The sequence below is a fragment of the Triturus cristatus genome, chromosome 5_2 (genome assembly GCF_964204655.1).
Source record: "Triturus cristatus chromosome 5_2, aTriCri1.1, whole genome shotgun sequence".
NCBI classification, from domain to species: Eukaryota; Metazoa; Chordata; class Amphibia; order Caudata; family Salamandridae; genus Triturus; species Triturus cristatus.
In genome coordinates, this window is record NC_140588.1 from 174,492,119 (window position 1) to 174,507,444 (window position 15,326).

Sequence of the window (15,326 nt, forward strand, 5' to 3'; positions counted from 1 at the left end):
AAAACTCAAAATGGCGGCGTTGGGGTGCGCGCACCGTGTGCGCACCCCACGATTTTTTGAAAAAAGATTTTTAAAAAATTTCACCCTTCGGGGTCCTTCAGGGACCCCCTGACAAAGGCTAGGGGGTCAGGAACTCTCTACTCTGCCCCCTTTTCACGTTCTCCACCTTTCTTTTTCACTGTCACACACAAAATGGCGTCCGACACTTCCTGATTTCGACCGATTCGAATGTTGACTGACATCTAACCACCAATCAGAATTACACTCGCGGACATTTGGTGCGCGCCCCGTGCGCGCATATAGATATTTATGTACTTTTAACTGCAATTTTCTCAGGAACTACTGAACAGATTGACACCATATATGCAAAAGGCACATGGAGAGAATGGTGTGTCATGACATTCTCTAACCTAACAACGAACATCAAGAAAGCCATTAATTCTAATTGGCACATCCTCAACACTGGGAACTTGACATTGGATCGCCCGATTTTTGCATTAAAACGTAGTAGCAACTTAAAAGACTTGATGGTCCATACCAGACCTAAGAACTTTAACTGTCAAAATAGACAAACTACTTTGTGGAATATGGAGCCAGTGATGGGACACTTCCCATGTGGATCTTGTTCAGTTTGTCCGTTTACTAGACATGTGACAGAGGTTGATATTCAGTCAGAAAGACCATGAAGACTAAATAAACACACTAATTGTAATTCAAGCGGGGTTATCTATATGATCATATGCCCCTGCTCTTTGATCTATATTGGTATGACCTCAAGGAAAGTGCGTCAAAGGATTATAGAACATCGTAGCACTTTTCGATGTAAAAAAGCCAATACATGCATGACTAAGCATTACTTGGAACAGGGTCATACTGAGAATGATCTACAATGGGTGGTCATTGATAAACCCAACTACGACGTCAATATGGGCCCTTTGGAAACCATATTATTTCGTCGTGAACAACGCTGGGTGTTCCGTACTAAAAGCCATATTAGTGGCCTGAACGAAGATATCCCATGGGGATCTTTGTAATCTTACTTGGGTCCACCAGTCTCTAACATTTCTATGGAGACGATATGTTGACCTGGCAATGATAAGTGTTGATTCTAGCTATACATGAGTTTGCCCCACTTATTTTGTTCATGTTATTACTGTTTCACTTCTAATAGATCGCCTTCACTCTACCAACTAATAAGCAATCGTCATCTCTTTTTACATTTATAGAGAATATATTTATGCTCTACAGAATTCGTTCACACCATCTAAACATTTATTTTGAGTCCGTTTTTGTTTACTTATATTGAGCGCTTTCACGGCACTCGATATACTACATTTCCCAAGTTTCCCGTGACCCGGAAGTGAGAACATGCACTTCCGGGTTGCGCCTCGACATCACGGGGACCTGGGTTACGTGTTAAAAGGAGTCCGACACATTTGGTCTGTCCCTTTGGAGTGTTGCCATGCCAAGATAGGACACCGTGTATCGACAGGTAAATGGGGTGGTGGCTGCTTTTATCTCGTTATACCTCGATTCAGGCTATGAAGTTTCGCTTGCTGGTACTTCAGGCACAGCTTATGACTTGCGGAGCTGGTTTGTTTTGGTGATTTCTACGCGTGTCTCTCTTGGTCTAAGCTAATTTTATACATATGAGACACTCGCGGTTTAGGACCCGTATATGTTGATGATGCCTTACATCTTCGGTCCTTGTATTTTATTTGAAAATAAATCCGTCTTTATTGAGGAGACGGGTTACATTGGCCCCTTATCAGGCAGAAATGACACCATGCTGTCTATCCATATACAACATCTTTAGGATGATTCAGACATGTTGGCACTCTGTTAGGGTGGTCTGACGAGAAATGTGACCTGTCTTTTCTTACGCTGATTCTATTGATTTTATCCTCAGAAAACGGTGATCTGAGGGCACACTCCCCTTAAGGAAGAGGTAAACTAATATTACCCCTTAGGTGAGTGTTGTTTTTCTGTTATTGTTTTGTTCTGTTTAGTGAGATGTGCATTAAAGTGCACATTCCTTCGTTTTCGAATCCACGTGTGAATTGTGATGCTCACGTGTGTGGTGTTTGGTGCAGGAAACATGTAATGGTTTCAATATTAATTATGTTACGTATATATGTTTTTTGTAGACATCGGACCCGACTGAAGCTGGTGCCTTTGTCCAAGAATTACCATATTTAATTAAGTATGGTTTTGTACGTCTATTTTATTGAGCTTATACACAGAGTGACAACATCATAGGTCCTGATGAATGCCGCGAATTTATGTTCAAACTGGCAGAAACATGTTGACCATTGATAAATAGGATATTCTTTCAGTCCTTTATCACATGCTTTTACTTTAGCCCATGGGGACTATTATTAAACTTTTTTTGTCACCCAGGAGCTAATTTTAATGCACCTTTTTGTTTTGTACTGTGCACTCTGTCCCTTACTCTCATTGCCTAAATTGGTAACTCTGTAAAAACACCTCACGCTCCTCTCATTTTTTGTGGAGAGTTGTAGCCCACACTGTCTACCTTACGGTGGCAGTGTGCAAGAGGGGACCCAATGATGAAGCATGTCACCTCTGGGTGAGTGAGGGTACTCGTCTTTATAAATTAAGACTTTTCAATCAATCAATCAATCAATCATGAAATTTGTATAGCGCGCTACTCACCCGGAGGGTCTCAAGGCGCTTGGGGGAGGGGGTCTGCTACTGCTCGAAAAGCCAGGTCTTGAGTTGCTTCCTGAAGGAGAAGTGGTCTTGGTTCTGACGGAGGTGGATGGGGAGGGAGTTCCACGTCTTGGCTGCCAGGTAGGAGAAGGATCTTCCTCCCATGGTGGGTCTTCGGATGTGTGGAACGGCGGCGAGGGCGTGGCTGGTCGATCGTAGCTGGCGGGTGGGAGTGTAGAATGTCAGGCGGTCGTTGAGGTACCTGGGGCCCAGGTCGTGGAGAGCCTTGTGTGCGTGGGTGAGGAGTCGGAACGTGATTCTCTTGTTGACGGGGAGCCAGTGCAGGTCTCTCAGGTGTCCGGAGATGTGGCTGTGGCGGGGGATGTCCAGGATGAGTCGTGCGGAGGCGTTCTGGATGCGTTGGAGTCTTTTCTGTAGTTTGGCTGTGGTTCCAGTGTAGAGGGTGTTTCCATAGTCCAGTCGGCTGGTGACGAGTGCCTGGGTGACCGTCTTCCTGGTTTCGGTGGGAATCCAGCGGAAGATCTTTCGGAGCATGCGTAGGATGTTGAAACATGATGATGAGACGGCGTTGACTTGTCTGGTCATCGAGAGGGAGGAGTCCAGAATGAAGCCCAGGTTGCGTGCGTGGTCCGTTGGTTTGGGTGCGTTGCCCAGGGCCGGGGGCCACCAGGAGTCGTTCCAGGCAGAGGGTGATGATCCAAGGATGAGGACTTCCGTCTTGTCTGAGTTCAGTTTCAGGAGGCTGTTCGTCATCCACTCGGCTACGTCTTTCATCCCTTCATGTAGGTTGGTTCTGGCGGTGGCTGGGTCGTTGGTGAGGGAGAGGATCAGCTGGGTGTCGTCGGCGTAGGAGATGATGTTGAGGTTGTGTTGGCGTGCGATGGCCGCAAGGGGGCTCATGTAGATGTTGAAGAGGGTAGGGCTGAGTGATGATCCTTGTGGAACGCCGCAGATGACTTCGGTAGCCTTGGATCTGAACGGGGGAGGCGGACTCTCTGGGTTCTTCCTGCGAGGAACAAGATGATCCATTCTAGCGCCTTTCCTTGGATTCCGATGTTGCTGAGGCGCTGCATTAGGGTGCGGTGGCAGACAGTGTCGAATGCTGCGGAGAGGTCGAGAAGGATGAGGGCCGCTGTTTCCCCGTTGTCGAGCAGGGCTCGGATGTCGTCAGTGGCTGCGATGAGGGCGGTCTTGGTGCTGTGGTTGGCTCGGAAGCCAGATTGTGAGTGGTCGAGGGATCCGTTCGTCTCGAGGAAGGCGGCAAGCTGTCTGTTGACGGTCTTCTCGATGACTTTGGCGGGAAAAGGGAGGAGCGAGATGGGGCGGTAGTTCTTGAGGTCGGTGGGGTCTGCGGATGGTTTCTTCAGGAGGGCGCTGAGTTCCGCATGCTTCCAGCTCTCCGGGAAGGTGGCGGTGTTGAGGGAGCAGTTGATGACGTCTCGGAGTTGGGGTGCGATGACAGAGTCGGCCTTGTTGAAAAGGTGATGGGGGCATGGGTCAGTAGGTGATCCGGAGTGGATGGTGTTCATCGTGTGGATGGTGTCTTCGGTGCTGACCGGGGTCCAGGCGCGGAGGGTGTTGGTGGGGGGCGTCGGTACGGTGGTTGGGTGCGTGGTCTGCGCGCCGAAGCTGTTGTGTATGTCGGCGATCTTGCTGTGGAAGAATGAGGCGAGTGAGTCGCAGAGTTCTTGCGAGGGGGGGATGTTGTTGGTTCCGGCGCTGGGGTTGGAGAGCTCCTTGAATGCTGTCTTCTTGGTGGTGTGGATCAGCTGGTGGTGTTTGCGGGTGGCGTGCTTGAGGGCAGTCATGTTGTCTGAAGTCGGATCTTTGCGCCAGGCGTTCGCGAGGGCTCGGCAGTTCTTCTTGGAGTTCTTGAGATCGTCGTTGAACCTGGGAGCTTTCTTGGGCCTGCTGGGATGGCTTTTCAGGGGTGCGAGGTTGTCAGCGCAGTTGGTGATCCACTGTGTGAGGTTGTTGGCTGCTTGGTTGGGGTCCGTTGAGCTGGCGGGAGGATTCTGGTTCAGGGAAGTGGTGAGCTGGTCGGTGGTGGTCTTGTTTCAGCTCCTGCGGGGGACCTGTTGTGGGTGGTGGTGGGCCGTGGTCCTTCTGAAGCTGAAGTGGACGCAGCTGTGGTCTGTCCAGTGGAGTCCGGTGGAGTGGCTGAAGGAGATTCTATTTCTTGTCTTCCTGCTAATAGACACAGTAGTGACCTCTCTAGGTCAATAGCATTCTAATCTATGAAAGATACCAATACAGGATAACTGTAGTTACAGGTAAGCAACTTGTTTCTTCACCTCTCATCGCACATAATAAAATGTGCACTATCGAAATGCTCTGTGTTGACATGCTGTTCTCGAAGAACTCTGATGGAAGTTTCCCTTACTGATGTAACAATTCAAGGTTCTTCCTGCCTGCTCTCTGTAGGCTCATTCTTTAATAAGCTTGTCATTGTTTTGTCTGTAACTAGATTTGTATAATCACATACGTTAACATTAGGCTAAAATGGGTCCTATTAATATGCATGCAGGGCATTGTGTAAAAACGGTGCTATGTACTGCTGTGATTAATCCTTTTTTATGTTTTTTTGGATCTTGCAACATTTAATTCATTTTATGATCACTGTGTCATTTCTGATGTATACTTTTCTATATAAGACCTCACAATTGGCGGTGATTCAGTCTAGTTTGCCCCAAGTCTTTGAAAGCCGACCGTAGGACTTAGGAATATTTTTACCCTGAGGCTTGACTTCCTGTCGGACTTTTTGTTGCATGTGATTGAGCCTTATGCTAATTCCCTATATTGCTCTACCATGCATTTTGACAATTATGTGTGCCTTCTGTACCATATGCTAATTATTTATTAAATTTTCATGGTTTCTAACTTTACTGGTCTGAAGACTTCTTGAGTCTAGGGACTTATTTTATGAACTAAGCTGATTTATTTGCTGTCTGTCTAATCTCAGTAGGAACATATTGTCTCATAAATTCTTGAGGACAACACAGTTCCCAATCTTGCGCTGGCACTTTATCGTGGCCTAACTTTACTGATGCTGCTCTTAGCTGACTGATTGAATCTATCTTTGCTGACAACCTTATGTTAAGCCTATATTTTTGTCCTTTGCTAATGATCTTATCTGCCGAAACCATCTTGGACTGTCTGGTTTGCAACCAGATTTACCCCATTTTACTTTTTAACCTATGTCTATGGACTTGTCGTAAGTAGACTTTAATTCTGATGCCTTTTGCTTTAGTTTAGAACTTTTTGAATGCTGTTAAGAAGAAACAAACCATCCTTCTGCCTCTCAATGTCGTTAGGAATCTGTAACTTTGAGAACTATCCTCTTCTGGATTAGAAACTTTGACTAAATATGTGGTTTTATACCATTTGTTGTAAGATTCTTGACTTGAAATGCTCAAAAGAATACTTATATGTATTGATTTTTGATCACTAATACAATAACCAAATTATCTAAATTTGCCTTGCCTGAGTCTGTTATTAAGTCCTGATGTTCTCTCTTTAAACTGAGCTGCCATCGCAGTTTTTGATTTCTATAGCATGGTATTGAGAATGGTGTTTTTGAATCTGACTTCAAATTTATGAATTGGCTGCCAATTAATGGCCATCATTGGGTGGCCAGCGTGGTTTTGTATACCCTAATTCCCACCCCTCACTATCGGTTGAGAAAGATCCTTCAGAGGCCCATCGGCTCTGTGGTACAGTGCAGTGATGCTAGTTGACTAATCGTAAAGGGCCCAGTATGGATAGAGTAGTGAGTGATGTCTGGATACAGAAAAAAAACTCTTCTGCTGGATCAACTGTGTACAGTTTGTTACATAGAGAACACGAAAACATTAAAGTTCATAGAAATATTGCTCTACACAGGCAAAATCATAAAAAAAAAATTTTTCACTTCCATGAGGATGTCAGACTAGTTAGGTGTAACACCATGCTAGACTAAATTTCTCAGATCCCTACATTGGCTACCTATCAGATGAGATCTACTTAAAGACGTCATTCATTGTACATAAATCTGACCATGGTCAGGTCCCTCACTGCCTTATGGAAATTTCTATGGTTTTATTGTGACCTCTGGGCTGATATACATTTTGTGGTGTGTAAGTCCTTTGTTTAACAATCTATCTTTGACTTGTTCTGAGATTCGAGAGTCATCTCGTTGTCAGACAGAAATTGTAAGTGGTCTCACAAATGAGGTCAGCAAGGCTAGCCAACATAAGCTCTTTTGTCCACAACACCCTCTGTTATGGAACTCTTAGTTCTTTTTCCCTGCTACAGGACTGTGACTACCAGACTACAAAACAATATGAGCTCAAAAGACGCCACTGAATAAAGATCTGACCAGAGAGCTCAGTTTGTCCCTTGACATGTGCACTCGCCCACCCTGTCCCTATTGTTCTTTGGATTCTGGTACTAGAATTTTTGCTATTTATTTTTCTTGTTGTAAACACAAGACTATGAATGCCAGATTGCAAAGCAGCGTGGGTTTGAAAGGTACCACTGGCAAAGAACACATTATGGATCTCAGTAGCCTCTGTCCTCCATAAATAGGTCATTTTACCCTTCATTTTAGCAATATCTTTCTCCCCATAGGCTCAGCAGGTCTCTCCATTTTTTTTAGGAGCACAGGTTCTCTTCTCGCAAGCCCAAGAGGTCTTCTCATTTCATCTCCTAGCATTTTCCCTCTATTGGTTTCTCCTTCCAGGCTAAATATTCCCAGAGTGAGTCAGGCGAGACAGCCCAGCTTATACATGTTTAGGGCTGGTGGTGCTAATAACAGGAGCTACCCTAGGTACTGGAACCAAAAATTGCTGGTGGAGGGATTACTTTGTTTGTATCCAGTACAAAAGGAAGGATTGTTAGGCATGCATTATAGCAGACATTCTCTTTCACTGAAAAGTTCTTGAATCAGCTGGCTGGTTTGTAATGAGAAATTTCAGAAAAGTCACTAACCCGGTTGCTATTAATATCTCAGTGCACAATTAAAATAAAAATCTAAAAAAAGAAATTAAGTAAACTGCCCATGTGGCTGGAGCCAAAGTGGCCTCAACTTGAAATAAAATATAGTAGAAGTCACTTTTGCATTCTGTTGAAACGTTTTAATGTTGTTTTTTTTGATTTACAAAAGTGAAAAGAAAAACATTTTAAAGTGTACATTGTAAATTAGGAGTTATGATCTGATGAGAATACCACTGCTAAAAAACATAATTACTTTTACAGGTTACTAATCTTTCTTTCCTGATTTTAGAGAAGATTTAATTAGCTTGTTATTCAGTGCTGACATTAAAAAAATGTAAAAATACTCCTCTGTTGTTCTAGTTCCAGTTCTGCTTTTGCCTAAACATCTGAGTAGTAAAGATTTCTATTTTCTTGTTTGTGTAGATTCCATTTTATAAAGCAGGCAAAATTCAAGCTGATGTGGTGAAGCATGGATCTAAGGTAAGCCTTTGCTCTGTTAAATGTTTTTGCGCAAATCTGTTTCTTTCCTATTGCATTGCAAACATGTTCCCTATGTCTCTAACAAACTACGTTTATATTTCCTGTATGGATAACTTACTCCATTAAAGATTACTTCATATTCTGATCTTAACCAAGCATTGAGCGTTTTCAATGTAGACATTTGAAATTAGGGATACAGCTCTGAGGGCTTTACATTCAAAACATTTTTGACTCGGAAATTCGTATGCAACTGCTAAAATGTTGTATCTGTATGCTCAAAGTTTAAAATCACAAGCATTTCTTATTTTAATGCTACAAACAAAATGTTTATCGCTTTGCATTTTTGCTATGTCAACATTTTCAGAATTTTTATACCAAAATATGAAAAATGACCACTCCTTAAATATGCAGGTTGTGCTTAATAGTGAGTTGTGCTTAATAGTGAGTGTGTAATAACTGACAATGTAGCATCGTATCCAGTCAGTACCCATGATTCCTAATTGTTCTCCCATTGGGTCTGTGCACCCGTTTGCCTACAGGACAGATAGTTTTCTTTTGGGTAAGCAATACAGTATAGTTTTGCATCTATGTATACACCTTCATCATTTCTAACATATGTTCAGGGTTTCTTATAATGTTTAATGTACTTTTAGGTGACAGTACATATGTTCTTCGCCCATGGATTATGACACTCTACCCACATCCTCATTCAGCCAGGCAGTGTAGATATAATATAGCACACCGACAGACCAGGTCCATTACAGAAAGGACATTTGAACTCCTAAAAGGACACTTTAGATACCTACATAAGAGTGGGGGAGCATTGCAGTATGCACCAGGCGTTTCTTCTAAAATCGTTGCATGTTCTTTGTTGCAAAATGTTGAAACATAAAGATGCCTTCCTATACAGATGTTAGGGGACAATAGTGATGATGAAGACATACCTTCCCCTCGTGCACTACATCAAGATGTAGATGTCAACAGAGCAATTAATGAAAGGAATCTTAGTACACAAATCACAGACAACTACTTTTTGAATAACTTTATTTTATTGATTTCAGGCAGTCAAAATTACACTTAATAGAACCCACAAACGCCCTTTTGTATCCCGTCGGATCCCTCACCTTCCTTAAATCCTGATCTACAATCTCAGCGTAACAGAAGCTGATAACGAACGCCAGTTTGAGATGAGTGTCCAACAGCGGTGCCTGAGGTTGTAGTCTCTTCCGGTAGGCGATATGCAGGTCTTCATAAAAACAAGAACCGTCAACTATCCCCCCCTCCCACCACCCATACCCCAACTCCCCCTCCCACCCTCCCCGGAACCGGTGTGTCATGTTAAAAGCCAGTGCGCAGAATGGGAATGGAGATGCACTACCCCCTAAGAGGTTTCTCTTGGCTGCGGCGGGTCGGTGAGTCTAAGTAAGCGGAGGTATTTGGGACACGTGACTTCATTAAGTTCGAGTGTCAGCAGCGATAGTATGGGGCGCCAGATAGTATGGAAGGAGGCTGACGAGTGTGTGGGATTAGCATGTATTCGTTCCATACCAAGGATGTACCACAGTTTAAGTAACCACCCCGTATGTGTTGGGCGAGTCTGTGTGCCCCATAAGGACAAAATGTGTTGAACTGCTGCGCCCATAGCTAGTCCCATCTGTTTCCCACGCTTGGATTTCAATGGAAAGGTAAGTGCATTGGACAGCCCCAGGAGTGTATAAGCAGGAAAGCGGGGTATTTCCGTTTCAAAGTGGGTGTCCATGTCGTTTAGAACTGCCGTCCAGTACCCTGTCACCTCCCTGCAGTCCCAGAGTATGTGTGTTAGTGTGCCTTCCTCGTCGCAGCCCCTCCAGCAGGTTGGGCTATGATCTGGGTCGGCTTTGTGCAATCGGGCCGGAGTCAGGTACCAGTAGATGGCTACCTTGACCGCTGCCTTTTGGCTTGCTGTGTTCCTGGCAGCGTGGTTCTCCCTATAATAAACCTGTTGCCATTCTTTTAGGGAGAGACTTCTGCCAAGTTCTATCTCCCATCGTCGCTGCCCAGCCGAGCGCCCCGTAGGAGCCGGAGGTCGCAACATTTGATAGAGTTCGGAGATTAGTTTGCAGTCCGAGTGTTTGGATAGGAGCCATTTCTCGTAGGCCGTAAGCTTTCTACTGACTAGGGGGCGCGTTTTAGGCTGTAGTAACCAATGACGGAGTTGGAAGTATTGGAACCGCTTGGGGTCCTTAATATCGTGCCAGTGAGGTAGGTCGGTGTACTTGAGGAACCCATTAAGGTCAAATAAATGTCCTGCAGACCTGCAGGTCGAGGCCCGCCATTGCGGGAACGCTCGCACTTCAAGCCCTGGTGGGAATTCGTAGTTATCAAACAGGGGTGTGAGGGGCGAGGGAAAGGAGGTGAGCCCTCGTTTAGTCGCCACAGTGTCCCATACTTGCATTACAGAGCGGGTAATGGGAGATTTGTTTAGGTATGCTGATCTGTCTGAACGTTTCAGGAATAGTATTTTCCAAAGAGATAGACGTGCAATCGCCCTGTCCTGAAAGAGCCATCTCTTTTCTGACTCAGGTCTGCTCCATTCCACGAGATAGCGAAGCTGTGTTGCCGTATAATTGCTCAGTAAGTTGGGAATCCCGAGTCCTCTCTCATTCGGGGGATGGTAGGATAGATCTCTATGAATCCGCGGCCTTTTCCCAGCCCATATAAAGTGTTGTATCTTGTGTTGCAGTTTGGAAATGTAACCCACGGGGGCCCCACTGGTATCGTCTGAAAGATATATAGTATTTTAGGCAAAATGGACATCTTTACCGCTGCGATGCGGCCTAACAGCGACAGGGGGTGTGTCTGCCACCGGCGTAGATCCTGCATGATTTGGGAGGTGAGGTTGGCATAGTTCCGCGTGATTGTATGTTCAGTGGAGGGGGCCAGGATTATCCCCAAGTAGGGGATCTCGGTTTGGGGTCGTAATCCCCCAAACTCTTGAAAAACGCTTGCCGGTGCGGTCTCGTTTAAACCCAGGGAAGAAGCATTGATTTCCCCATTTTGATGTTAAAACCTGAAATGTTTCAGAATTCTTTCAACTCTCATAGAAAAGTCAGGACAGATCGTTGGAGATTATCGAGAGTTGCTAAGATGTCATCCGCATATAAGCTAATAGTGTGTTGTTCCCCGCCAAAGGGGATACTGGAGATTTCCGGGTTGTCTCTTATCCTCTGCACCAGAGGCTCGATGTAGAGCGCAAATAGTAGGGGTGAGAGAGGGCACCCCTGTTTCGTGCCTCGCCTGATGTCAAATGGCCGCGAGCTGATCCCATTCAGGCGTTTAGTCGCTCTGGGTTGGTCATAACAACTTGCTACCCAAGCCCGGAAACGGTCCCCTATACCAAAGTGCGCTAATGTTTTGTCCAGAAACTCCCAATCCACTCTGTCAAAAGCTTTTTCAGCGTCGACTGAGAGTAGTAGGGCGTCTAATCCCATATAGTGGGCTTTGTCTATTAGGTGTAGTATCCTTTTGGTGTTGTCACTGCTTTGCCTATTGGGTATGAAACCCGATTGATCGGGTTCAATAATGCCAGGTAGAAGCGGGCCCAATCTGGCTGCTAGGACGCCCGTAAAGAGCTTCAGGCCCAGGTTAAGTAGGGAGATTGGCCGATATGCAGCGCAATGAGTGGCATCTTTCCAGGGCTTGGGGATGACAACTATGTCTGCCTCCAGCATATCCGCAGGGATGGAGCCCAGGCCCTGAAAGGAGCTGAACAGGTGTGTTAAGATCGGAGCTAGGAGTTGGCAAAAAGTTTTATAAAAACCGGCTGAGAAGCCGTCTGGCCCCAGTGATTTCAGGGGTTTGAGACGGGAAATCGCACTGATTACTTCCTCCACCCTGATAGGCGCATCAAACGCTGTGGCCCCCGATGCATTGATGGCTGTTGTCGCCGCCTGTCTGATATATGCCTCTCCGACACTGTCAATTTGTGGGTCCTTGCTATATAGTCATAAGTAGAAGTCCCGTAGGACAATCTGCTCATCGCTTTCGACCTTCTCACCAGTTGAAGTGTGGAGGGCAGCAATTTTTGAGCGTTGAGTCCGGGCCCGGAGCTTGCTCGCGAGGAGCCTCCCTGTTTTATCCCCGCCTACGTAGTATGAGTGTTTGAGCCGCAGGGCGGCCTATTCCGCTCTGTCTAAGTCAAGACTCGCTAGCTGCGCCCTGGCCGCCTTCAATTGCCGCCACATTCTCGTGGCCCCAGTCCGACTGTGCACTCTCTCCAGCTCTGCCACTTTGGCCGCTAGTGATTCCCGTTTTTCTTTGCGAGTTCTATTGTAGGCCGCGGAGATCGCTATCATTTCCCCCTCACCACCGCTTTAAGAGCTCCCCACACTGCCGTCAAAGGTGTGTCAGCGTTATCGTTAGTTGTTAGATAGTCAGTAATGCGTTTATGTATCTGTTGAGATATGTCAGGCCGTTGTAAGAGGGACTCGCGAAGTCGCCACCTTCCTTTGGGTCTGCGCAGGGGATGTATGTCAAGAGTCACTGTCACAGCATCATGATCGGACAAAGCTGCTGGGATGATATTGGCGGTTTGGACCAAGGCGTTGAGTTCGGATGACCCGATAAAGTGATCCAGTCGGGTATATGTGTGGTGTACATGTGAACAGAAAGAGTATTGTGTGCTCTGAGGATGAGCCGCCCTCCAGAGATCTATCAGCCCCCTGCTCTGCAGCCAGTCTCTCCCTGCCCTCGATATTGCCCCAGTAGAACCATGGCGATGTCCTGACCTGTCTTTTCCCAGATCTATGACTAGGTTAAGATCTCCGCCTATTAAAATCCATCTATCTTGGTGGCAAAGGACTTCTGATAGGGAGTCCTTAAGAAAGGACTCCTGTCCGGAGTTGGGGGCGTAGAGGGATCCTATTATGACGGGGGAGTTCCCACCCACAGCCTGTAAGCCAGCAACCGACCTTTTATCTCTGCTATCTTGTCACCAATTCTTCCTTGAAAGTGCCGTGCCAATAATATAGCCACCCCTCCTTTTTTATCAGCCGTGGAGGAGTAGAATTGATGAGGGAATGTCCAGGATCTCATTCTATGCCAGTCTTTGGACAATAAATGTGTGTCTTGCAAAAGGCATATTGAGGCCCCGGAGTTCTCTAAGTAGTTCAGTATCGCATGTCTCTTAATGGGATTATTCAACCCCTTCACATTAAGGGTTAAAACTTGGGTCGTATGGGTCGGCATAGTTTCTCTATGAATACATGTCAGCTTGGCAACAGGCGATCGTGTCGAGGAGAAGCATTCTTAGCCTCTGCGCCATGCTAGCCCCCCGCCTTGGACTTGGCCGTACCCCATGCTCTCCCCATGTCTGCACACCGGTTCCACTCCCTTCCCTTCCCCAGAAACCCCCAGCCCCCCCTCCATGTCCCCCCCCACCCTAACCCCAACAAAACATTCCCCTTCACCCAACAATGTCCAACGTTCAATGCCTCCAGTTCTGGCTACGGGCATAAAAAAAGAGCAGGGTATTCGTGTAACCCAGGCGACCCGGGCTCCACGCCTGCCGCCCCCCCCAGCCAGCTATAGTGCGGTTGGTGTTGAAGTCCCCATGGTCAGATTAGAGAGGTTCTGGCGTTGATGTGTCACGCAAGACTGCTGCTAGGGCCGAAGCTCTTTCCTGGGTCATGGTGTCGCGGTCTGGTTTCGTGTCAACCGTGGGCGAGCATCTTCTGCCCACTTTTTGCCACTCTCCCCCTGATGATTTTTCCGAGGGTCCAGGGGAAGACTCAGGACTACGCTGTGTAAGGCCCAATAGGTCGCATGTCTCCTGGAGGGAGTGGAGTTGATGCTGTCTGCCATTCCATTTAAAAATCAAACAAAAGGGGTGGCCCCAGGAGTAAGGCACTTCGTTGGTCTTTAGGAAAGTCGTCACTTCTTTGAACACTTTTCGTTTTTGTAAGGTGATGGAGGCTAAGTCCTGGTATAGGGCTATGGAGTGTCCCTGATAGGTGACAGGGTGTTTTAGTTGAGCTTCCCATAGTATGCGCTCCTTCAGGGGAAAATCTGGTAGGAAGGCCAAGATGTCTGGCGGGGGGCCCGTGCTTTCCTTCCAAGACCGACTCTGTGGGCGCGGTCGATGCGGATCTCGAAATCTGGGCCGACGCCCAATATCTCCCTGAAGAGGCCTTGGCGATATCCGGCCACGTCTGCTCCTTCGTCTTTGAGTGGGACCCCTCGTATGCGGATGTTATTGCGTCGGGATCTGTTTTCGAGGTCCTCGCCATGCGCTTGTAGGGCCCCTTGTTGATCCCTAAGACGGAGGACTTCCTGTTGTAGTTGCTCCACTTCTGCAGTTTTAGAGAGTTCACCATTTTCTATGGCCGCTACTCATTCTCCCAACTCGCCCACGTCCCGGCATATTTCTCTCACCTCCCCTGCCACTTCCTGTTTGAGTGTTTGAAAGTCTTCACGGAGAGTATTAAAAAGAGTTTCCAGGAATGCTCGGGTGATGGGTATTTCTCCGTCGTCCTGTCCCATTGGCGGCCTTGAGGTGGGGGGGTGAGGCTTCCCTTGTCACCTGTTGCGGAGCCCTTTACAAGCATGTCCCTCAGAGTACGGTCACATTTTTTCCTCATGTTGGCCATGATGACACCACTCGATGTGTATTCTAGGCTGTCGCTTGTAGGCCTTAGAAGTGATTCAGTGCTCCCACCAGCCGGTGCACTCCTCCCAAAGCCTCTGGTGATATGTGCTGGGTCGGTACCTGGAGCCTGTGTAAGTCACCGCCAAGGTTGGGCGGGCGTGGTGTGGGCGCAGTTAAGTAGATCCACAGGTCAGCTGTGCCGGAAGATCGGGGTAGGGGCCAAGGATGGACCCTGCAGGGACCGCAACGGAAGTTTCGCTTCTGGAAGTGTCACTCGGGGGCTGGCGCTAGCAAGAACTCTGACATGGGCCCCTCTGTTCTGAGCGGGTTGCCAGGCGAACGAATGGAGCAGAGAGGACACGTGGCAGGATGGTCGTTCCCCTCCCGATCAAGTGGGCCCCGCCGAGTGGGCCTACTAAGTCCGCCTGTATGTCTCTGACTACCTCTCGGTGGCTGTGGTGTCACTACAGAGAGCCCGTTGTAGCTGGATCGTGGGGTGAGCGTCGCAGCAGCTCTAAGGCCCAATCGGCACCCCCTGTACTGGAGCAGCGCA

The 15,326-nt window shown here is 47.1% G+C and overlaps 1 protein-coding gene across 1 annotated transcript in view; it reads left to right on the top strand.

Moving 5' to 3' along the window:
- C5_2H18orf63 (chromosome 5_2 C18orf63 homolog) overlaps positions 1-15,326 on the top strand; it is a 192,274-nt gene that overhangs the window by 151,575 nt on the left and 25,373 nt on the right. Inside the window, exon 3 of the mRNA XM_085606293.1 lies at positions 8,092-8,148. Coding sequence (XP_085462419.1) covers positions 8,092-8,148 — 57 coding nt within the window. The remainder of the gene's footprint in view (positions 1-8,091; positions 8,149-15,326) is intronic.